We start from the raw sequence: 25,439 nt of genomic DNA, 5'->3' as shown, positions 1-25,439 counted from the left end.
CGCAGTCTGTTCAGCGCCTTCCAAGTCGCCAAGTTTTCTGTGTGTCTCTCATTTGGTATCAGCCACTGGTTGAGGTTCTGGGTTTGAGCCTGCCGCTTTTGGACTCTCGCTTGCTGAGGTGTTCCAGTAAATGTCTCTGTAGATCTTCGAAAACTATTTCTAGATTTAAGTCATTGACGTGCTGGCTGATACCCAAACAGGGGATGAGCTGGAGATGTCACTGCCTTGGTCCTTTCACTATTGGCTGCTACTTCCCGGCGGATGTCAGGTGGTGCAATACCGGCTAGACAGTGTAATTTCTCCCGTGGTGTAGGGCGCAGACATCCTGTGATAATGCGGCATGTCTCATGAAGAGCCACATCCACTGTTTCAGTGTGGTGAGATGTGTTCCACACTGGGCATGTATACTTAGCAGCAGCGTAGCATAACGCAAGGGCAGATGTCTTCACTGTGTCTGGTTGTGATCCCCAGGTTGTGCCAGTCAGCTTTCGTATGATATTGTTTCTCGCGCCCACTTTTTGCTTGATGTTCAGGCAGTGCTTCTTGCAGGTAAGAGGTATATACCAAGGGTATAATTAAGCAGATTAAGTACCGTAGATGTTTGTGAAGTCCTCTACACTGGGCATGCGTACTCAGCAGCAGAATAGCATAGCGCAAGGGCAGATGTCTTCACTGTGTCTGGTTGTGATCCCCAGGTTGTGCCAGTCAGCTTTTGTATGATATTGTTTCTAGCACCCACTTTTTGCTTGATATTCAGGCAGTGCTTCTTGTAGGTAAGAAGTATATACCAAGGGTATGAGTAAGCAGATTAAGTACCGTAGATGTTTGTGAAGCATGGAATCCATGCAGGAATACTGGATCTGCTTGGCATGTTTTGGAGACTACACGTCTTGTCATCCAGAGCCAGATTGGAATGATAGATGTTGCTTCCTAAGGAAGGCATCAAGTTGGGGGAAAAAACCGAATTAACAGCTCTTGGCAGTTTGCTATTAGCAGCTAAATAAACGAGCGCCTTCCATTTAGCAAATTGCCTTTTGGGAACTTGATCCCTGCGTATCTTTGCCGTCCACTCAGGCCATTCTCCCTTGTCCTGGTGTTAAGATGCAGCCTTCTGTTCCGCCTTTTCCGGAGGATGAATGGATGTTGTAAGTCCGCTCTTGTCTTCCCCAAAGCCCCCGTCCGCTCATTCCTTTCTCCCCCGATGCAACGCCAGGTAATCCTGCTCTCGCTCCTTGAGCCACTTTACACAACCCCCCTTGCGCTCTCAGCTGTTGCTTTTGTGTCCCGCTGACTTTGTGTTGTCTATTTCCACCTCGAGGGAATGCCGGGCCTGACCCTTGCGGCCCTTTCGGAATGGCTCGTTCCCTTCGCCCGTCATTCCATCACACCGCTCTTAATCCATCTCAAAGAAAAGGCCTTTTAAAAGACATTCCATCATACGGGAGATGCTGACGTTTTTGTTTCTCTTGGTGGTTTCTTGTTGTTGTTGCAAAGTTGGCACAGGAAGTGTCCCCCCCCCCCCTTTGCCCCTAAATCAATTTTATGCACTCGATTAAGGTTTGGATTCCTTTGGATGGCTTTAGACACCACTCTGGCTTTTGTCTACGAGTCCCACCAGCGAAGATGTTCTGAAAATAAATAAGAAGGGGGTGAGCAGTGGATGGCATACCCTCCCGTATCAAACATAGCTGCCTCCAGTCTAACAAACCTCCCACCATTGGCACAAGCAGTCCGGCTAACTCTCGCATCAAGAAAAATCGTTCTTGTCAACACCTACATCCCAAGCAGCATGGGGAAAAACGAAACAGCCAACCACTGGGACAAACTAACATCCTTCATATTTGGCTTAAAGTCCGAAAATCCCTCTTGTGATTTTATTATTGCGGGCGACTTCAATGCTAGGGTGGGGGCTAGCCTGGAGAACCTGATGAGAGAGGAGGGCTTGGATGAAGACCCCTTCTACTCCTTACTAACTCCAGAAGCCCGACACTCTAAAGACCAAGTATGCAACCAAGCCGGGAAATGCTTGCTCAAAATGGCCACACAGCTTAACCTATTTTGGCTAAATGGGCTTATCCAATTTCCCAACGCGGACGAATATACCTTTGTGTCTTCAAGAGGTTCCAGTGTGATAGACTATCTTTTGATCTCTCCCTCTTTGACAAGCAGCATTGACTCATTTGCTGTAGGAAACTATTTACTAAGTGATCATCTCCCCCTCCTCCTCACCCTGGATTTAGAGCAAGGTAATTTCCTTGCTCCCGAACAATCACATCAACAACATACTAGACTGAAGTGGAATGAAAGGAGGAAGGAGATGTGCCTCAACTTATTAAGCTCTAACGAAGCAATGTCCATGGAAGCTAGGATTATCGAAAGCTCAGATTGCGAGGTGGCAATCATTGGGTATGAATCCCTTGTCAAATTTATCTCTTCGAAACTATATGACGGGCAAAGAACTTTGAAGCAACCTACCACCAAACCAAAAAACTGGTTCGATAAAGAGTGCATAATGATAAATAAACAGATTCGCTCACTTTACAATGGCTATCGCACCACTTCAAACACCCTCCTTCTTATAACAATTAGAGAGTCTAAGCAACAGCTCCAGCTCCTTATGGGCCAAAAACATAAGGCACGCATCATAGCTGACTGGAAGCAGCTGCTGGAGGCATCACAATCAAACGACACCAAGAAATTCTGGTCAATAGTAAACAAAACAAACTACCCCCAGGAACCACCCAGAGCAGATATCTCCCTAGAGAGATGGGCCGAGCACTTCTCGAAAGTGTTCGCTGGAATAAACCCTCCCCAAGAAAACGAGGACAGTGCAGAGCTAGTGGGTCCAAGCTGGGAGCCAGTTACATCTCAGGAAATTATCGACTTGACACCACTCTGGCTTTTGTCTACGAGTCCCACCAGCGAAGATGTTCTGAAAATAAATAAGAAGGGGGTGAGCAGTGGATGGCATACTCTCCCGTATTTCACAGGTGAAAAGCAGGACACATGGGGCAAAGCAACATCAGAGTGGTCGACATGAGGACTAGCGTATATACACAGGATTGCCCTTGGGAACACTGACCACCTACTTTCCCCCTTCTCCAGCTCTGAGGAGGCCTCACTCGCCATGTGTCGATGGCATCGCTCTGGCAATGGTGGTGCACGATCCCTTTGTGACTCTTCCCTTTACTTCCTAGCTCTCTTCCTTTCGTATGCATGTCACCTTTCTTTCTCAGTGACATCACAGAGGGCCACTTCACCTCGCAACAGGCAATCTTTGTTTATTTATTTATTTATTATTTACTTTACTTGTATACCGCACTCTCTCAGCCCATAGGCGACTCAGTGCGGTTCACAGCCAGGACAATATACAAGGTGCACAACATTAGCATTTAAAACAGAGACTAAATCAACTACATCAATATAACAATACAACAGAACATCAGTATAGCATCTATACATCTATATAACTAATCCATCACGTCTCAACAGTAAAATCATAATCCGATCTCCTCGTCCATTATTCCAAGTTCCAAGATCAATCATTTGGTTGCACTGCTTAATTAAACGCCTGTTCAAAGAGCCAGGTCTTTACTCTACTCCTGAACACCAGCAGGGAGGGGGCCAATCTAACGTCTGCGGGAAGGGCGTTCCACAGCCGGGGGGCCACCACTGAGAAGGCCCTGTCTCTTGTCCCCGCCAGCCGTGCTTGTGAGGCTGGCGGGATCGAGAGCAGGGCCTCCCCGGACGATCTTAATGTCCTAACTGGTTCATAGGGATGATGCGTTCGGACAGATAGGTCGGGCCAGAACCGTTTAGGGCTTTAAAGGCTAAAGCCAGCACTTTGAATTGTGCCCGGTAGCAAATTGGCAGCCAGTGGAGCTGGCGCAGCAGAGGAGTGGTATGCTCCCTGAGTGCCGTTCCTGTTCCCATCCTGGCTGCCGATCGTTGGACCATTTGTAGCTTCCGAGCAGTCTTCATAGGCAACCCCACGTAGAGAGCGTTGCAGTAGTCTATACGGGATGTAACCAGTGTGTGGACTACCGTGGCCAAGTCAGACTTCCCAAGATACGAGCGCAGCTGGCGCACAAGTTTTAATTGTGCGAATGCTCCCCTGGTCACCGCCGAAACCTGGGGTTCCAGACTCAGCGATGAATCCAGGATCACACCCAAGCTGCGAACCTGCGTCTTCAGGGGGAGTGGGACCCCATCCAACACAGGCTGTAATCCTATGCCCTGTTCGGCCTTGCGACTGACCAGGAGGACCTCTGTCTTGCCTGGATTCAATTTCAATTTGTTCGCCCTCATCCAGACCGTTACAGCGGCCAAGCACCGGTTCAGGACCTGAAGAGCCTCCTTAGTAGCAGGTGGAAAGGAGTGACAGAGTTGGACATCATCTGCGTACAGGTGACCCCGCACCCCCAAACTCCGGATGATCTCCCCCAGCGGCTTCATGTAGATATTAAACAACATAGGAGACAATCTTTCACCTTGCAACAGGCAATCCTTCACCTAGGAACAGGCAATCCAGCGGTATCACAGAGAGCCACTTCACCTAGTAACAGGCAATCCCTCACCCATCAACAGCCATTCCAGTGGCATCACAGAGGGCCACTTCACCCGACAATAGGCAACTTCTCACCTAGCAACAGCCAATCCAGTGGTGTCACAGAGGGCCACTGCACCCAGCAACAGCTAATCCAGTGGCATCACAGAGGGCCTCTTCACCTAGCAACAAGCAATCCCTCACCCAGCAACAGCCAATCCAGTGGTATCACCTAGCAACAGCCAATCCGTGGTACCACAGACAGCCACTGCACCCAGCAACAGCCAATCCAGTGGCATCACCTAGCAACAGCCAATCAAGTGGTACCACAGACGGATACTTCACCCAGCAACAGCCAATCCAGTGGCATCACCTAGCAACAGCCAATCCGTGGTACCACAGACGGCCACTTCACCCAGCAACAGCCAATCCAGTGGCATCACCTAGCAACAGCCAATCAAGTGGTACCACAGACGGATACTTCACCCAGCAACAGCCAATCCAGTGACATCACCTAGCAACAGCCAATCAAGTGGTACCACAGACGGCCACTTCACCCAGCAACAGCCAATCCAGTGGCATCACCTAGCAACAGCCAATCAAGTGTTACCACAGACGGCCACTTCACCCAGCAACAGCCAATCCAGTGGCATCACCAGCAACAGCCAATCAAGTGGTACCACAGACGGCCACTTCACCCAGCAACAGCCAATCCAGTGGCATCACCTAGCAACAGCCAATCAAGTGGCATCACCTATCAACAGCCAATCAAGTGGTACCACAGACGGCCACTTCACCCAGCAACAGCCAATCCAGTGGCATCACCTAGCAACAGCCAATCAAGTGTTACCACAGACGGCCACTTCACCCAGCAACAGCCAATCCAGTGGCATCACCAGCAACAGGCAATCCAGTGCTACCACAGACAGCCACTTCACCTAGCAACAGGCAATCCAGTGGCATCACCTAGCAACAGCCAATCAAGTGGTACCACAGACGGCCACTTCACCCAGCAACAGCCAATCCAGTGGCATCACCTAGCAACAGCCAATCAAGTGGCATCACCTAGCAACAGCCAATCAAGTGGTACCACAGACGGCCACTTCACCCAGCAACAGCCAATCCAGTGGCATCACCTAGCAACAGCCAATCAAGTGTTACCACAGACGGCCACTTCACCCAGCAACAGCCAATCCAGTGGCATCACCAGCAACAGGCAATCCAGTTGTACCACAGACAGCCACTTCACCTAGCAACAGGCAATCCCTCACCTATCAACAGGCAATCTGGTGGCATCACACTGGGGCCACTTTACCTACCAACAGCCAACCCAGTTGCATTACACAGGGCTACTTCACCTGGCAGTAGGCAATTCCTCACTTAGCAACAGCTAATCCAGTGGCACCACAGAGGGCCACTTTACCTAGCGACAGCATTTGTCGTAAAAAAAGACATACACACACCCATACACGCACACACACTCATGGAAAATCAAACTAGCAGATGCAGGGAAGATGAAAAACCCTGCTCTCTCTGCCCCACTGTCTTAATGGGGGAAAGTACTTTTGCATTTTTTCAATCAGTTTGCAGCACTTGAAAGTGGAGGAGAAATGGTGAAAGTGAGAGGAACAGACAGAAACGATGACATTGTTAATGCAGCTGAAAACATGAGATTGTTGAGTTGGAGCAATTGAAGGGGATGCCGCAGCTTGGAAATACCAAATTTCTTGAGCACCAGTTTGGCATGGCAGAGATGGTAGATGATCAAGTCTAGTTTGTGTTCCTTGTGAATTGGTTTTGACCATTTTTCTGGGGTTGATGGCACTTGCGTATTGATTCCGTGTTGTTTATATAGAATCTCAAAACACGTCCATCTTCTAGCCTGATGCAGAGGTTGAACCATGGTTTGAACCTCTGCTCACGCATTTCCCTCAGTGACCAGGGGTAAGTCATGATCTCCCAGCCTCAGAAGAAGGCAATGGTGATCCTCTTTTGAAGAAATCCCACCTCAAAACCATGACAGGTTGGCCTTAGGGTCACCGTAGACTGGAAATGTCTTGAAGACACACTAGTTCATCTCCTCTGGAAACCATGGTTTGAACTTCTGCTCACGCATTTCCCTCAGTGACCAGGGGTAAGTCATGATCTCCCAGCCTCAGAAGAAGGCAATGGTGATCCTCGTTTGAAGAAATCCCACCTCAAAACCATGACAGGTTGGCCTTAGGATCACCGAAGACTGGAAATGTCTTGAAGGCATTCTGGTTCATCTGTCATTTTCTGCAACACTATTCCATCATCTGACACTGATATCAAAGTTCTTCCTTTATGATGGTGGTTCCATCTTGTGATTGTAGTGGATTTAATCAGTGTTGTGTTGCTGTCAAAGGGATGGATTAGTCATCCTTTGATGTTGGGTGACTCAGATTCGCCTTGCGTTTCCCTCCAAGCTCTGACCTCAGAAAGCCTTCTAGCTCATGCCAGAGGAAGCTCAGAAATGTCTTTCTTCAACCCATGGTTGACCTTTGGAGCAACCCATCCTTGGGGACCACAGCCTGCTGTAAACCTTTCTTCGTGGGAAACGGACAGCTTTGGAAAATGTTGCAAATATGAGTTCTCCAGCCACTTGGTTGATAAAAAGGACCGTGAACTTTGCTCACAGGGTGATCAGTCACTTGCCACCACCCAACGTGACTGCAAAGTTGGGTTGAATTTCAGCTTTCCATTGTCTTGGTATGATGACCAGTAGGCTTGTGCATTTTGGGTGAATTGCTATGTTTTTCTGCTTGTCACATATTGGAAGCCCCCCATATCTGCTTTCACATGCTTCCCGAAAACAGACATGCTGCCGAATGGGTGTTTTCATTATTCCGAAAAAGTGGAATGGCAGAAATGGGGAACTTATGAGGCTCCCCTTCCATTCCTGGGAGCCTTTCCTTTCTTCCTTTCTTCCTTTCTTCCCTTCAAGGGAGCCTGGGTGTCAGCAACGGGGTTGAGAAAGCACCCTCTCCAGCCCATTGTAAGGGGGACTTTCCACAGGCTCCTCTTCCATATCCTTCATTAAGACCTGGATTCAAAAAAAGCATCAAGCTTACAACTCTCTGGATCCTTTTCCTTCTGTTTGTAGAGGAGGAGACCAGGTTTAACGCTTCTTAAAGCTGTTTCTACTCTAGAGGAGAGGCAGGCAGGCACGCTTTCTCTCCCAGTTTTCCAAGGCATTTTAAGGAGGCCCAGGAAAGTGAGAGCAATGACCTGGAGCTTAGTGGAGCTATCCTTCCTGGACTACCTTAAAAATCCCCCCTCTTACCTGCAATCTCTTTTCTGTTTGGGGTGTTGCTTCCTTAAAGCTGTTTTTACTTTCCACTCAAAAAAGAGAAGACTACCTCTCCTCTGGTGTAGAAAGTAGAAACAGTTTTAAGGAAACAAAACCCTAAGCAGAAAGGAGATTGCAGGCAAGAGGGGGGATTTTTAAGGTAGTCCAGAAAGGATAGCTCCACTGAGCTCTAGATCATTGCTCTTCCTTCCTTGGGCCTGGGATGACTATTATTATTTGAAACACAACAAGATTAGTAAGCAAAATCACTATGCTGATTGTTATACTGGATCACATGTCGGACACTTTAGGACTGTGTGCTGTATCGACAAATAATGCGTGCAGATCCCAGTAGGGTGGCCTTTTGCAGCTGACAGATGGTAGTTTTGTCAGTGCCGATTGTGTTTAAGTTCAGGCCAAGGTCTTTCGGCACTGCACCCAGTGTGCCCATCACCACTGGGACCCCCTTGACTGGCTTGTGCCAGAGTCTTTGCAGTTCGATCTTTAAATCCTCATATCGTGTCAGCTTTTCCAGTTGTTTCCTTCTGTTTCCTGCTTCACTCCTGTTGTCACCTGGGATTATTGTTATTATTATTTATCTTTTAGAAGTATTTTCTGAAGGAGAGGAAGGGAAGGGGAAAAGGGGTGACTTTCCAAGCCCACAAACATGCACACACTCCACCTACCATCCCTCAGGTGCTGAGGTGATAACAAGTTTGGGATAATGGAATGACTACCTATGACATGTCATCCATATGTTAAAAGGTAGGATGGGTTAAGCCAAATTACTCTATTTTCCATTCGTGTTAGGGGTCCATCTATTATAGAGGAGTGGTCTAGGGCAGTGGTTCTCAACCTGGGGGTCACGACCCCCAGAGGGGTCGCCCGGCCATTTCGGAGGGGTCGTGAGGCCACCTCCATTGGCCCCGCCCCAAGGGCGTGGGCCAGGTGAGGGCTCCTTCACGCGAGGCCTGGCCTCGTGCAAAGCCCGCCTCACACTCTAGTCATCCAGCGAAGGGTCCTCCGCACGAGGCCTGGCCTCGTGCAAATCCTGCCTCGCTTGCCTCGTACTCTTGCCATCCAAGGCAGGCAAGGTTGGGGGTCACCACAACATGATTGGGGGTCACCACAACATGAGGAACCATATTTAGGGGTCCCGGTGTTAGAAAGGTTGAGAACCACTGGTCTAGGGTCTTTTTTGTGTGTGTGGAAAGCATGTAATCTTCTGCACGGTTAAGACAGAACAGGCTTCTCAGAATAACTAGTTGACATTCACGATTTTCCACCTTGAAGGCAATGGAATTGCAATATCTTGCTTCCAAACAGTTCTGGTCAGAGAACCCATTCAGCTGCGCCAGGGCGATAAGAGATTCTTGGCTGTTGCTTCGTTGTTATTTGTGTTGTTGATACTTTGCTTAGCTCTTGCTTTCCTCTGTGGAGTGCAGCACAACTTTCTGCTGGAAATTGCATTGGACATTTTAATGTGTGGGCAGCTGCTGAATACCACCTGTTCGGCAACGGGGGAAAAAAAGATGAAATGACCCTTCAAATTCCTTCATTTCTAGTTATCTGTGGGCATTCAAGACTTTTACTTTGCTTCCTCTGTAGGGTGTTTATGGCCAATCTGTTTGGCTTCTGCCTGCCCCACCTCTTTGGATGGCATTTGCTCCTCTGACAGTGAGGCTTTGCAGATATAAATAATCACAGCTGCATTGGCTGCTTAGCTCGCCATGTGCTTGGGCAACTCTAGATGCTCCAGAGTTTAGTGAAGGGAACAGATTGCAAAGTGCATAAAGAATATTTGTTTAGTTTGATTCCCATCATAGCCAGAGCAAGGGTACAATGCCAAGAATCGCCAACCAAGACCAGTCTGGCCACCAACCCTTCATCCAACTTCTTCAGCCCTTCCTTTCCCCTTCAGAAACCATACTGCAATGGAACCTTGACTTAAGAGCATCTCAAATTAAGAGCATGTTGTTGTTCATTCGTTCAGTCGTCTTCGACTCTTCGTGACCTCATGGACCAGCCCACGCCAGAGCTCCCTGTCGGCCGTCACCACCCACAGCTCCTTCACGGTCAGTCCAGTCACTTCAAGGATGCCATCCATCCATCTTGCCCTTGGTCGGCCCCTCTTCCTTTTGCCTTCCATTTTCCCCAGCATCATTCCCTTCTCTAGGCTTTGCTCCCTCCTCATGATGTGGCCAAAGGACTTCAGCTTTGTTTCTAGTATCCTTGTTGTTGTTGTTGTTGTTGTTGTTGTTGTTGTTGTTGTTGCTGCTGTTGTTATTGTTGTTGTTGTTAGGCATGTGCAATCCATAAAAAATGGTTCAAAACTTATTACAAAACTGGAGAGCATTGGTGCTTCGTTTCTAAAGTGTTGCTGTTGTTCATTCGTTCAGTCGTCTTCAACTCTTCGTGACCTCATGGACCAGCCCACGCCAGAGCTCCCTGTCGGCAGTCACCACCCACAGCTCCTTCACGGTCAGTCCAGTCACTTCAAGGATGCCATCCATCCATCTTGCCCTTGGTCGGCCCCTCTTCCTTTTGCCTTCCATTTTCCCCAGCATCATTCCCTTCTCTAAGCTTTCCTGTTTCCTCATGATGTGGCCGAAGGACTTCTACTTTGTCTCTAGTCTCCTTCCCTCCAATGAGCAGCCGGGCTTTCTTTCCTGCAGGGTGGACTGGTTGGATCTTCTCGCAGTCCAAGGCACTCTCAGCACTTTCCTCCAACACCACAGCTCAAAAGCCTCTCTCTTCCTTCGCTCAGCCTTCCCGAAGGTCCAGCTCTCCCATCCGTAGGTGACTACAGGGAAGACCATGGCTTTGACCAGGCAATGGATCTTGGTTGCCAGTCTGATGTCTCTACTCTTTACTATTTTATCGAGACTGGACATTGCTCTCCTCCCAAGAAGGAAGCGTCTTCTGATTTCCTTGCCACAGTCTGCGTCTGCACTCATCTTTGCACCTAGAAATACAAAGTCTGAATTAAGAGCATAAAATCATAGAATCCTAGAATCCTAGAGTTGGAAGAGACCTCCTGGGCCATCATCCAGTCCAACCCCATTCTGCCAAGAAGCAGGAATATTGCATTCAAATCACCCCTGACAGATGGCCATCCAGCCTCTGTTTCAAAGCTTCCAAAGAAGGAGCCTCCACCACACTCCGGGGCAGAGAGTTCCACTGCTGAACGGCTCTCACAGTCAGGAAGTTCTTCCTCATGTTCAGATGGAATCTCCTTTCTTGTAGTTTGAAGCCATTGTTCCATTGTGTCCTAGTCTCCAGGGAAGCAGAAGACAAGCTTGCTCCCTCCTCCTCCCTGTGGCTTCCTCTCACATATTTCTACATGGCTATCATATCTCCTCTCAGCCTTCTCTTCTTCAGGCTAAACATGCCCAGCTCCTTAAGCCGCTCCTCATAGGGCTTGTTCTCCAGACCCTTGATCATTTGAGTCACCCTCTTTCTCTGGACACATTCCAGCTTAGAGTCAATATCTCTCTTGAACTGTGGTGCCCAGAATTGGACACAATATTCCAGGTGTGGTCTCACCAAGCGGAATAGAGCATGGGGAGCATGACATCCCTGGATCTAGACACTAGGCTCCTCTTGATGCAGGCCAAAATCCCATTGGCTTTTTTTGCCACTGCATCACAATCCTGGCTCATATTTAACTTGTTGTCCACGAGGACTCCAAGATCTTTTTCACACGTACTGCTCTCGAGCCAGGCCTCATCGTCCCCCATTCTGTATCTTTGCATTGCGTTGCATTTTGAGTTAAGAGTTGGTGCTCAGCCTGGGTTTTGCTTTGACATATGAGGAGGACTTTGAATTAAGAGCAAGCAGCAGAGGGAGCTCCAGAGCGAGAGTCCAAGGCTTCAGATCTTCAAGGGAGCAGCCTCCGGGCCTCGTGCTCTTGTTCGTATTGGGAGATTATTACTGTCTGCTTTGCAGTGGTTCTCAACTTGTGGGTCCCCAGGAGTTTTGGCCTTAAGTTGACCAGCTGTTAGGGTTTCTGGGAGTTGAAGGCCAAAACATCTGGGATCCCACAGGTTGAGAACCACTGACTTGGAGGAATTTTGGTTTAATTGATGTTGTGTGGTTTTTATTCCTGGTTTGTTTGGCTTCATGAAGAGAGAGAAAGAGAGATTACTCTGAGATTAAGATCGTCTGGGGAGGCCCTGCTCTCGGTCCCACCTTCTACGCAAGACAGGGCCTTCCTTCTCAGTGGTGGCCCCTCGACTGTGGAACTCCCTCCCTAGTGATATCAGGACAGCCCCCCCCCCCCCTTCTTAGTGTTTAGAATGAAAGTCAAAACCTGGCTCTCGGAGCAGGCGTTTGAAAAATGGAGCAGTGCAGGAATGTTATTATGGAATATGTGCAATTTGACTATGGACTGGCCTTTAGTCGATGACTCTGGATGACGTGATTCATTGAAATGTATTTTTATTATACTTATGTTTTAATGTTTAACTTATATTTTAATTGATGTGGCATTGTGGAGGTGCGATTGTAAGCTGCCTCGAGTCCCCCTCAGGGTAGAGCAAGGCGGGATATAAATAAGGTAAATAAATAAATATGCTGCAATGCTCCAGTGGGATTCTCTCCCAGGTCATCGTCAGGGCTCGAGATGCTTGTCTGTTCTGAAGGTGAAAAGCACACTCTAAATACCTGGCTGCTCTAAATGAGTCCAAGTCCCCTTTCAGGGCCGGATCAACTCCACCCAAGAGTACTGAAGGAACTAACGGAAGGAAGTCATTTCGGAACCATTGGCAACCATCTTTGAGAGTTCTTGGAGAACGGGAGAAGTTCCAGCAGATTGGAGGAGGGCCAATGTGGTCCCAATCTTCAAGAAGGGAAAAAAGGACGACCCAAACAACTACCGTCCGGTCAGCCTCACGTCGATACCGGGCAAGATTCTGGGAAAGATTGTCAAGGAAGCGGTCTGCAAACACTTAGAAACAAATGCAGTCATCGCTAATAGTCAACATGGATTAATCAAAAACAAGTCATGCCAGACTCACCTGATCTCTTTCTTCGATAGAGTTACAAGCTGGGTAGATGCGGGGAATGATGCCGTGGAAGGAGCGTGTCTGGATTTCAGGAAGGCCTTCTTTGACAAGGTCCCCCATGACCTTCTGGCAAGGAAACTAGTCCAATGTGGGCTAGGCAAAACTACGGTGAGGTGGATCTGGAATTGGTTAAGTGGACGAACACAGAGAGTGCTCACTAATGCTTCCTCTTCATCTTGGAAAGAAGTGACAAGTGGAGTGCCATCAGCAGGGTTCCGTCCTGGGCCCGGTCCTCTTCAGGATCTTTATTAATGACTTAGATGAAGGGCAAGAAGGCAGGATCATCAAGTTTGCAGACGACACCAAATTGGGAGGGATAGCCAATACTCCAGAGGACAGGAGCAGAACTCAAAGGGATCTTGACAGATTAGAGAGATGGGCCAAAAACTAACAAAATGAAGTTCAATAGTGACAAATGCAAGATACTCCACTTTGGCAGAAAAAATGAAATGCAAAGAGACAGAATGGGTGACAATGCCTGGCTCGAGAACAGTATGTGTGAAAAAGATCTTGGAGTCCTCGTGGACAACAAGTTAAACATGAGCCAGGAATATGATGTGGCGGCAAAAAAAGCCAATGGGATGTTGGCCTGCATCAAGAGGAGCGTAGTGTTTAGATCCAGGGAAGTCCTGCTCCCCATGCTCTATTCCGCTATGGTTAGACCACATCTGGAATATTGTGTCCAATTCTGGGCACCACAATTCAAGAGAGATATTGACTCTAAGCTGGAATGTGTCCAGAGGAGGGCGACTAAAATGATAAAGGGTCTGGAGAACAAGCCCTATGAGGAGCGGCTTAAGGAGCTGGGCATGTTTAGCCTGAAGAAGAGAAGGCTGAGAGGAGATATGATAGCCATGTACAAATATGTGAGAGGAAGCCACAGGGAGGAGGAGGGAAGCAAGCTTGTTTTCTGCTTCCTTGGAGACTAGGACGCAATGGAACAATGGCTTCAAACTACAAGAGAGGAAATTCCATCTGAACATGAGGAAGAACTTCCTGACTGTGAGAGCCGTTCAGCAGTGGAACTCTCTGCCCCGGAGGAAGTGTGGTGGAGGCTCCTTCTTTGGAAGCTTTGAAACAGAGGCTGGATGGCCATTTGTCAGGGGTGATTTGAATGCAACATTCCTGCTTCTTGGCAGAATGGGGGTGGACTGGATGGCCCAGGAGGTCTCTTCCAACTCTTTGATTCTATGTTTCTATGATTCTATGACTTCTGTGTTTTACGAGGATTGAATGAAAAGTAATGCCTCCACCTTGGTAACTCCTCAGCAGATGGCAGTACTGGTATGCAGCAGGTACTGGCTTGTTCAGTAGACTCTCCTCTACAGTTCCATTTTGGTGGGAATCCTTAGCATTGAACGGTTGTGTTGTTAAAGTGCAAAGTATGGAAACGTGCGCAGTCGGTCAATGCAACTTAAGCAACGTTCAGGCATTGAATTCTTGAGAGCAGAAGGTGTCACCCCAAAGGGGATTCCTCAGAGAATACAAGCTTTATCTGTTTTCTAACCTTGGAAAATATTAAAATAGGGACATGAATGCCCTCTCTCCAGAAGCCTTGTTTTGTGTAACATCATGCTTAATGGGCCTTTGTTTTTTCCCCCTCAAACCACAGGTGGCAAAAGTGGAATATGTTAGAAAAAAGCCAAAATTAAAAGAAGTCCTGGTAAAGCTAGAAGAGCATATGGAGTGCACCTGTACGTCGTCAAATTCTAATTCAGATTTTCGAGAAGAAGAAACTGGTAAGTGGGGTGCATGCAAGGAGGGTGTACATTTGGTGTGGGCAAAAACGGGGTGGCTTCAGTTTTTCTCAATGTTGGGAACGAGAGACGGGGCCTTCTCAGTGGTGACCCGTCGGATATGATGGTAATTATGATGATGGAGAAACGTTCTAGTGAAAATTTATTTAATTCCAAATACCCCCTCCACCCTTTATCCTAGAGTTGGAAGAGACCTCATGGACAATCCAGTACAATCCCATTACAGGTCCTTCTCAGTGGTGGCCCGTCGGATATGATGGTGATGGTGATGATGATGATGATGAAATTTTATTTAATTCCAGATACCCCCCTCTCCCCATTTTATATACAATCCTAGAGTTGGAAGAGAACCTATGGACCATCCAGTCCAACCCCATTCTGCCAAGATGCAGGAAAATCTGTTCAAAGCCCTCCCAACAGATGACCATCTAGCCTCTGTTTCAAAGCCTCCATAGAAGGAGGGTCCACCACACTTTGGAGCAAAGAGCAACTGAATGAATAAACAACAACATACATCCCTTACATATACCTTCTATATCCATTCCGTGGCCACGGTAGTCCACACTTTGGTTACATCCCGTATAGACTACTGCAACACTCTCTACGTGGGGCTGCCTTTGAAGACTGTTTGGGAGCTTCAATTGGTCCAGCGGGTGGAAGCCAGGTTACTAACAGGAGTGGCATTCAGGGAGCATACAACTCCTCTGTTGCGCCAACTCCACTGGCTGCCAGTTTGCTACCGGGCACAATTCAAAGTGCTGGCTAGCCTATAAAGGCCTAAATCAGTGTTTCTCAACCTGGGGGTCAGGACCCCTGGTGGGGTCGTGAGGGGGTGTCAGAGGGGTCACCAAAGACTATCAAAAAACACAATATTGTCTATGTTCTTGTGGGCTTTTTCAGGCTATAGAGCCATGTTCTAGAGGCATTTCTCCTGATGTTTCGCCTGCATCTATGGCAAGCATCCTCAGAGGTAGTGAGGTCTGTTGGAATTAGGACAATGGGTTTATATATCTGTGGAATGGCTGGGGTGGGGCAAAGAACTCTTGTCTGCTGGAGCTAGGTGTGAATGTTTCAACTGACCACCTTCATTAGCATTTGAAGGCCTGCCTGAGCCTGGGAAAATCTCTTGCTGGGAGGTGTTAATCTGTGCCTGGTTGTTTCCTCTCTGTTGTTTAGCTGTTAAAATTTTAGAGTTTTTTAATACTGGTAGCCAGATTTTGTTCATTTTCATGGTCTCTTCCTTTCTGTTGAAATTGTCCACATGCTTCTTGTGGATTTCAATGGCTTCTCTGTGTAGTCTGACATGGTAGTTGTGAGAGTGGTCCAGCATTTCTGTGTTCTCAAATAATAAAATGCTGTGTCCAGGCTGGTTCCTCAGGTGCTCTGCTATAGCTGACTTCTCTGGTTGACGTAGTCTGCAGTGCCTTTCCTGTCCCTTGATGCGTGTTTGGGCAATGCTGCGTTTGGTGGTCCCTCTGTAGACTTGTCCACAGCTGCATGGGATACGGTAGACTCCTGCAGAGGTGAGAGGATCCCTCTTGTCCTTTGCTGAATGAAGCATTGGTTGGATTTTCTTGGTGGATCTGTAGATAGTTTGTCTGTTGTGTTTCCTCATCAGCTTCCCTCTGCAGTCAGTGGTTCCCTTGATGTCTGGCAAGAACCCTTTCGCTCTGGGTGGGTCTTCATCTTGACTCTCGTGGCTTCTTCTCGGTGGTCTTGCAGCTCTTCTGATGTCTGAGGTAGAGTCTCCCTTGGCCTGGAGAGCCCAGTTGAGGTGGTTCAGTTCATCTTGGAGGAGGTGGGCTTCGCAGATTCTTTTTACACGGTCTGCCAAGGCTTTGATTGTGCTTCTTTTTTGTCTTGGGTGATGGTTGGAGTTTTTATGTAGAGATCTATCTGTGTGTGTGGGTTTTCTGTAGACGGTGTGACCCAATTGTTGATCTGGTTTGCAGATGTCTGTTGGTCATGGGGGTTCTGTATGGGAAGTATGGCCCAGTTGTATCATTGCTGGGACACAGACTGTTCTTTGATTGGGTTGTTGTAGGTTTTTTCCGGGCTATATGGCCATGTTCTAGAGGCATTTTCTCCTGACGTTTTGCCTGCATCTATGGCAAGCATCCTCAGAGGTAGTGAGGTCTGTTGGAACTAGGAAAAAGGGTTTATATATCTGTGGAATGACCAAGGTGTTGTTTTTGTATATTATTGTCATTTGCATACATGTTGTAAACTGGCCTGAGTCCCTCGTTGAGGTGAGAAGACCGGTATATAAAACCTCTAAATAAATAAATAAATATCATGATCTGATCACCATGCTCAATATATCCCATTATTTACTTACTTAGGCAATCTCTCGTTGGCAGAGTAGGGTAGTCTTCCAGAAGCAGTACTTGTGGGTCCGTAGGTGGCTGTGGAGCCGTATCCTTGATCTACATCTCCCACGGTGAGGGCATTGGTTTCCAGGTGGAAGGCGGTCTCAGTCGGGGTTGGCTTGACGCACCTTCCTCTTGGCACACTTCTCCCTTTCATCCTCCATTCGTGCCTCTTCAAATTCTACAGCACTGCTGGTCACAGCTGACCTCCAGCTGGAGGGCTCAAGGGCCAGGGCTTCCCAGTTCTCAGTGCCAGAGTTTTTGAGGTTGGCTTTGAGCCCATCTTTCAATCTCTTTTCCTGTCCTCCAACATTCCGGTTTCCGTTCTTGAGTTCGGAGTAGAGCAACTGCTTTGGGAGACGGTGGTCGGGCATCCGGACAACGTGGCCGGTCCAGCGGAGTTGATGGCAGAGGACCATCGCTTCAATGCTGGTAGTCTTTGCTTCTTCCAGCATGCTGACGTTTGTCCGCTTGTCTTCCCAAGACATTTGCAGGATTTTCCGGAGGCAGCGCTGATGGAATCGTTCCAGGAGTTGCATGTGACAACTGTAGACAGTCCACGTTTCACAGGCATAGAGCAGGGTTGTGAGGACAATAGCTTTACAAACAAGCACCTTGGTATCCTTACGGATGTCCCGGTCCTCAAACACTCTCTGCTTCATTCAGAAGAATACTGCACTTGCAGAGCTCAGGCAGTGTTGACGTCTGTAGACAATCCACATCTCACAAGCATATAGCAGGGTTGGGAGGACAATAGCTTTATAAACAAGCATCTTGGTCTCCCTAGAGATGTAGAATCAGAATCAAAGAGTTGGAAGAGACCTCATGGGCCATCCAGTCCAACCCCCTGCCAAGAAGCAGGAATATTGCATTCAAATCACCCCTGACAGATGGCCATCCAGCCTCTGTTTAAAAGCTTCCAAAGAAGGAGCCTCCACCACACTCCGGGGCAGAGAGTTCCACTGCTGAACGGCTCTCACAGTCAGGAAGTTCTTCCTCATGTTCAGATGGAATCTCCTCTCTTGTAGTTTGAAGCCATTGTTCCGCGTCCTAGTCTCCAAGGAAGCAGAAAACAAGCTTGCTCCCTCCTCCCTGTGGCTTCCTCTCACATATTTATACATGGCTATCATATCTCCTCTCAGCCTTCTCTTCTTCAGGCTAAACATGCCCAGTTCCCTAAGCCGCTCCTCATAGGGCTTGTTCTCCAGACCCTTGATCATTTTAGTCGCCCTCCTCTGGACACATTCCAGCTTGTCAATATCTCTCTTGAATTGTGGCGCCCAGAATTGGACACAATATTCCAGGTGTGGTCTAACCAAAGCAGAATAGAGGGGTAGCATTACTTCCTTAGATCTAGACACTATGCTCCTCTTGATGCAGGCCAAAATCCCATTGGCTTTTTTTGCCGCCACGTCACATTGTTGGCTCATGTTTAACTTGTTGTCCACGAGGACTCCAAGATCTTTTTCACACGTACTGCTCTCGAGCCAGGCGTCCCCCATTCTGTATCTTTGCATTTCGTTTTTTCTGCCAAAGTGGAGTATCTTGCATTTGTCACTGTTGAACTTCATTTTGTTAGTTTTGGCCCATCTCTCTAATCTGTCAAGATCGTTTTGAATTCTGCTCCTGTCCTCTGGACTGTTGGCTATCCCTCCCAATTTGGTGTCGTCTGCAAACTTGATGATCATGCCTTCTAGCCCTTCATCTAAGTCATTAATAAAGATGTTGAACAGGACCGGGCCCAGGACGGAACCCTGCGGCACTCCACTTGTCACTTCTTTCCAAGATGAAGAGGAAGCATTAGTGAGCACTCTCTGTGTTCGTCCACTTAACCAATTCCAGATCCACCTCACCGTAGTTTTGCCTAGCCCACATTGGACTAGTTTGTCCCAGTCCTCAAACACTCTCTTCTTCATTCGGAAGAATATTGCACTCGCAGAGTTCAGGCAGTGTTGACGTCTGTAGACAGTTCACGTTTCGCAGGCATATAGCAGGGTTGGGAGGACAATAACTTTATAAACAAGCTCTTTGGTCTCTCTATGGATGTCCTGGTCCTCAGACACTCTCTGCTTCATTCGGAAAGATGCTGCACTCACAGAGCTCAGGCAGTGTTGATGTCTATAGACAGTCCACGTTTCGCAGGCGTATAGCAGGGTTGGGAGGACAATAGCTTTATAAACAAGCCCCTTGGTCTCCCTACGGATGCCCCGGTCCTCAGACACTCTCTGCTTCATTTGGAAAAATACTGCACTCGTAGAATTCAGGCAGTGTTGACGTCTGTAGACAGTCCACGTCTCGCAAGCATATAGCAGGGTTGGGAGGACAATAGCTTTGTAAACAAGCCCCTTGGTCTCCCTACAGATGTCCTGGTCCTCAGACACTCTTTGCTTCATTCGGAAAAATGCTGCACTCGCAGAGCTCAGGTGGTGTTGTATTTTGGTGTTGATGTTGACTTTGGTGGAGAGGTGGCTGCCAAGGGAGTGGAAATGGTCCACATTTTCTAATGTTACACCATTAAGTTGTATCTCTGGCATTGGAGAGGGATTGAAGGGGGTACTGGGATAACGATACAATGTCAGGAGTCAACAAGCAATATATTCATTTCCAAGCAAAACTGGCTTGTGAGTGATCATTTAATATTGCTATGTAAAACCTACAGTCTGACATACAAAATGTTTGCTAGGGTACATCCTCAGCCCCCCCCCCCAATCAAACTCAGCACCCTCTCGAATCAAACAGCACCCCCCCCCAATCAAAATCCTGGCTATGGTCCTGCCTCCAGGTGTTTGGGACTACAACTCCCACCATTCCTAACAGCCTACCGAGCTGTTCCAGTGATTCTGACCATGAAAGACTTTGACAACATAATATGTGGATTGCCGTGGTTTCCTCACTTCTGCAAGTATTCGAAATAATAAATAAATAATAATTAAGTAAGAATGAAAATGCTGTATTTTTCTTTTAACTAAACTAAGCAATGCATTGCCTTCACCCAGGCTTTTATTTACCTTGCCCTTATGCCAACAGGAAGGGGGAAAAGTAAAAAACGGAAACGAAAAAAGTTAAAACCCTCATAAAAATACTGCTGGTGGTGACCAGGTAGGATCTGTGCGCTGAAGCGACCCCTAATCTCACAAGGAATGGGAAACACAATCAACTGCTCCCACTCTCCTTCCTAATCACTGATTCGAATCCTTGCTTTTGGCTATCTTGTATTTACACGATTTCCACCTTCTGTCCCCGACTCTTCTCTTAATTATCGTTGATTCCTGGGGGAACGAGGCCTTCTGCAATGATGGTCGAATGAATCAAAATGCAAACGGTGCTGCTTGCTGGTAGTTGGCTGTAACATCTCAATGTATGTCGCTCCTAGGCTCTGCTCAAGCTGGATCTACATTGCCATATCCAGATTATCTGCTTTGAACTGGATTATATGGTAGTCTAGACTCATATCATCCAGTCCAGAGCAGATAATTTGAATTGTCTGATTTGATAATCTGTATTATATGGCAATCTATTATTATGGGTTGTTGTAGGTTTTTTCGGGCTATATTATATTTATATAAATATATTATATATATTATATTATAATATTATATTATATATTATATTATAATATTATATTATAATATAATAATTATATATATTATATCTATAATTTGTTGTAGATTTTTTTGGGCTATATTATATTTATATTTATATTTATATTTATATAATATATTTATATAAATATATTATACATATTATATTATTATATTATATATTATATTATAATATAATATAATAAATATATTATATATATTATATATATAATTTGTTGTAGGTTTTCTCAGGCTATATTATATTTATATTTATATAACTATATTATATTTATATAATATATTTATATAAATATATTATATATATTATATTATATTATATTATATTATATTATTAATTATATTATAATATTATATTATATATATTATATCATATATTATAATATTATAACATAATATAATAAATATTATATATATATTATATATTATTTATATAGGTAAAGGTAAAGGTAGTCCCCTGACATTAAGTCCAGTCATGTCTGACTCTGGGGTGTGGTGCTCATCTCCATTTCTAAGCCGAAGAGCCGGCGTTGTCCATAGACACCTCCAAGGTCATGGGGCTGGCATGACTGCATGGAGCGCCGTTGTTTATATGGGCTCCATTATTTATATATTATATTATATTAATATTATAATATAATAATAATAATAATAATATATTATTATTATTATTATTATTATTATTGGTTGTTGTAGGGTTTTTTTGGGCTATATGGCCATGTTCTAGAGGCATTCTCTCCTGACGTTTCGCCTGCATCTATGGCAAGCGTCATCAGAGTTAGTGAGGTCTGTTGGAACTAGGAAAAAGGGTTTATATATCTGTGGAATGACCAGGGTGGGACAAAGGACTCTTGTCTGCTGGAGCTAGGTGTGAATGTTTCAACTGACCACCTTGATTAGCATTTGAGGGCTTGGCAGTGCCTGGGGCAATCTTTTGTTGAGAGGTGATTAGATGTCCCTGATCGTTTCCCTTCTGTTGTTTTGTTGTTGTAATTTTAGAGTTTTTAAATACTGGTGGCCAGATTTTGTTCATTTTCATGGTTTCCTCCTTTCTGTTGAAATTGTCCACATGCTTGTGGATTTCAGTGGCTTCTCTGTGTAGTCTGACAAGAGTTCTTTGTCCCACCCTGGTTAGGCATGGGCTGTTAGGAATTGTGGGAGTTGTAGTACAAAACAGCTGGAGGGAGGACCAAAATTTGCTTATGTCTGCACTATAATAAACTTCTCCAAATTATTTCCACTTAGGAATTATTTGGTTCTAACAGTGGTTCCCAATGTTTCTTTTGACCAGGGACAACTTTGACCAGTGACAACTTGACCAGGTCCCACTTGACTAGGGACCCCTTGGCTAGGAACCACTTGATCAGGGACTACTTCTCCAGGGACCACTTTTACCAGGAAGCATTTTGACCAGGGACCACTTTGGCCAGTGCCCACTTGACCAGGAACCACTTGACCAGGGACCACTTTGACCAGGGACTATTTGACTAGGGACTACTTGACCAGGGACCACTTGACCAAGGACCATTTTGACCAGGGTCCACTTGACTAGGGACCACTTGACCAGGGATCACTTTGGTAGGGGTCATTTTCACCAGGAACCCCTTGACCAGGGACCCCTTGGCTAGGAACCACTTGATCACGGGCTACTTGTCCAGGGACCACTTTGACCAGGGACCATTTTGACTAGGGACCATTTTGACCAGGGTCCACTTGACTAGGGACCCCTTGGCCAGGAACCACTTGACCAGGGACCAGTTGACCAGGGACCATTTTGACCAGGGTCCACTTGACTAGGGACCGCTTTGACCAGGGGTCATTTTCACCAGGGACCCCTTGACCAGGGACCCCTTGGCTAGGAACCACTTGATCACGGGCTACTTGTCCAGGGACCACTTTGACCAGGGACCATTTTGACTAGGGACCATTTTGACCAGGGTCCACTTGACTAGGGACCCCTTGGCCAGGAACCACTTGACCAGGGACCAGTTGACCAGGGACCACTTGACCAGGGATCACTTTGACCAGGGGTCATTTTCACCAGGAACCCCTTGACCAGGGACCCCTTGGCTAGGAACCACTTGATCACGGGCTACTTGTCCAGGGACCACTTTGACCAGGGACCATTTTGACTAGGGACCATTTTGACCAGGGTCCACTTGACTAGGGACCCCTTGGCCAGGAACCACTTGACCAGGGACCAGTTGACCAGGGACCACTTGACCAGGGATCACTTTGACCAGGGGTCATTTTCACCAGGAACCCCTTGACCAGGGACCCCTTGGCTAGGAACCACTTGATCACGGGCTACTTGTCCAGGGACCACTTTGACCAGGGACCATTTTGACTAGGGACCATTTTGACCAGGGTCCACTTGACTAGGGACCCCTTGGCCAGGAACCACTTGACCAGGGACCAGTTGACCAGGGACCATTTTGACCAGGGACCATTTTGACCAGGGTCCACTTGACTAGGGACCGCTTTGACCAGGGGTCATTTCCACCAGGGACCCCTTGACCAGGGACTACTTGCCCAGGGACAACTTGATCAGGGTTATGACACTTTACTAGGGGCCACTTTACTAGGAACCGCTTGACCAGAGACCACTTTGACCTGGGACCATTGTAACAGGCACCACTTGACTAGGAACCACTTGACCAGGGATCACTTTGACCAGCGGTCATTTTCACCAGGGACCACTTGACCAGGGACTACTTGACCAGAGACCATTTTGACCAGGGACCACTTTGACCAGGGACCACTTTGACCAGGGCCCACTCTCCAAAATTAGTACCATAAAAAGGTTTCGAATCAGTTTTTGATCAGCTTTAGATTCGGTTTGGTTATTTGAGGTGCTGATTGAGAAAACTGCATTGGATAGACCACATCAGCTGTAGTTTCTGATACAGAACATATGCATTTCTGCTTGCTCACAGAAAACTGTATTCAATAAACCTTGACACTATAAGAGGGTTTTGCGAGACCAGTCGCTCTCGTTACAACCGTGTAGTAACGGTGAGGTTGTGGACCATATTTTAGTTCTTGTGGACTACTGGTGGTCCATGGAGCACAGGTTGGGAACCACTGGGTTATATGGAGGGTATCTGGAAGAGAAAAGTCAGACTTGGCCTATGTCCATCATAACCTTCCTCTCTTTCCTTTCTGTTTGCAGACGTAAGGTGAAAATAAGCTCGAAGACGTTTTCTCTCTGGGACATGGATGTACATGGTTTGCTACATTCCTGAACCTACTGTGTATGGTGCTTCATTGACTGTATACTTCGTTGGTTCTCCTCCCCGGGAGAACCCAAAAGACAAACTGGCTTAACATAAACAAACGAGGGAGGGAGAAAAAGAGAGAGAGAAAGAGAGAGAGACACACGACACCCTTCGCGAGAACAAAAGAGACAATGTACATTTGTTTAATACCACATCAAAGCAAGTATTGTAGCACTCGACGACGAAACAAGACGGAGTTTCCCCGTCCGAAGACGAGGCGGGTGCACGTAACGGAAAAGGACTCCAGCAACACGAAAAAAAGAGAAAGAAACGAAAGAAGGGAAAAGGGACACTCGGTGAAGTGCGGATTTCCTCTTCGAAGAGAGCAGTCCATGGTGCTTTATCCTTTCTGTTTGTTGTGGTCAAGCGATGTGCCTGCATTCTTGGTGGAGATGGATGGACGCTGACGGAGTGGAGGCTGCCGAGGCACACACACACATACTCACACACACAAAGCAAAGAGCAGGAATGTATCCGATGCCACGGCAGACACTACCGAAACAGTGCGGTTTCTGGCTTTTGGTGGTGTTTTTAAAAAGTCTATATGGGGGGAAAAAAACGAGAAACGAAATCCTTCTGGGTCGCCTTAAGTGGATGTTTTGTTTTGTTTTGTTTTTTTACACACCATAAAGTTATTATTATTATTATTATTAAGCTTTCTTTTTACTCTTTGCCTAGCTTTTTATTATCCCTTTTGGACTACATTTACCAATAACCCATAGAGAAGAAGGCAATAGCGAGGAAGAGGAGGAGAAAGTGGAGGTGGTGATGGTGGTGGAGGAAACACGGCACACAGAGCAGTAACGGCAATGTCTCCTGGCGGGATGCGACACGAATGAGATGTATTAAAATAAAAATGGTATACCTATGCATAATTTTTAACAGGTTTCTTGGTTTATGTCGCTGCCCACGTTGCCACGCCGATTGGTTTAAAACAGTGGTTTTCAAAGTGTCACCAGGGGCCCATCCACACAATACCATTATCCCTGGAGTCCCCGGATCAAAACATTCGCTGAAAACGAGGAAAGAATTGCTACAAAGATTTTCCGTTGTGGGAATATCCCAGTTCTGGATGGAAAATGCGGATGTTCGAATCTCTCTGCATGTCCCTACACTCCGAAAATACGGGATTTTCCATTGCATGAATATCCCAGTTCTGGATGGAAAATGCGGATATTCGAATCTCTCTGCATGTCCCTACACTCCGAAAATACGGGATTTTCCATTGCATGAATATCTCAGTTCTGGCCGGAAAATGCGGATATTCGAATCTCCGCATGTCCCTACACTCCGAAAATACGGGATTTTCCATTGCGGGAATATCCCAGTTCTGGCCGAAAAATGCGGTTGAATATTCAAATCTCTGCATGTCCTTACACTCTGAAAATACGGGATTTTCCATTGCGGGAATATCCCAGTTCTGGCCGGAAAATGCGGATATTCGAATCTCCGCATGTCCTGACACTCCGAAAATATGGGATTTTCCATTGCGGGAATATCCCAGTTCTGGCCGG

The 25,439-nt window shown here is 46.8% G+C and overlaps 1 protein-coding gene across 1 annotated transcript in view; it reads left to right on the top strand.

The window, feature by feature from the left end:
* Nucleotides 1-24,807, top strand: part of LOC137095203 (platelet-derived growth factor subunit A-like) — a 125,429-nt gene extending 100,622 nt beyond the window's left edge. Inside the window, exons 5-6 of the mRNA XM_067461598.1 lie at nt 14,535-14,661; nt 23,820-24,807. Of these exons, the coding sequence (XP_067317699.1) occupies nt 14,535-14,661; nt 23,820-23,830 (138 nt within the window). The 3' untranslated portion in view covers nt 23,831-24,807. The remainder of the gene's footprint in view (nt 1-14,534; nt 14,662-23,819) is intronic.
* Nucleotides 24,808-25,439: the final 632 nt, after the last annotated feature.

Source organism: Anolis sagrei, chromosome Y, assembly GCF_037176765.1.
Source record: "Anolis sagrei isolate rAnoSag1 chromosome Y, rAnoSag1.mat, whole genome shotgun sequence".
NCBI classification, from domain to species: Eukaryota; Metazoa; Chordata; class Lepidosauria; order Squamata; family Dactyloidae; genus Anolis; species Anolis sagrei.
This window is presented reverse-complemented; position numbering and strand designations above follow the sequence as displayed.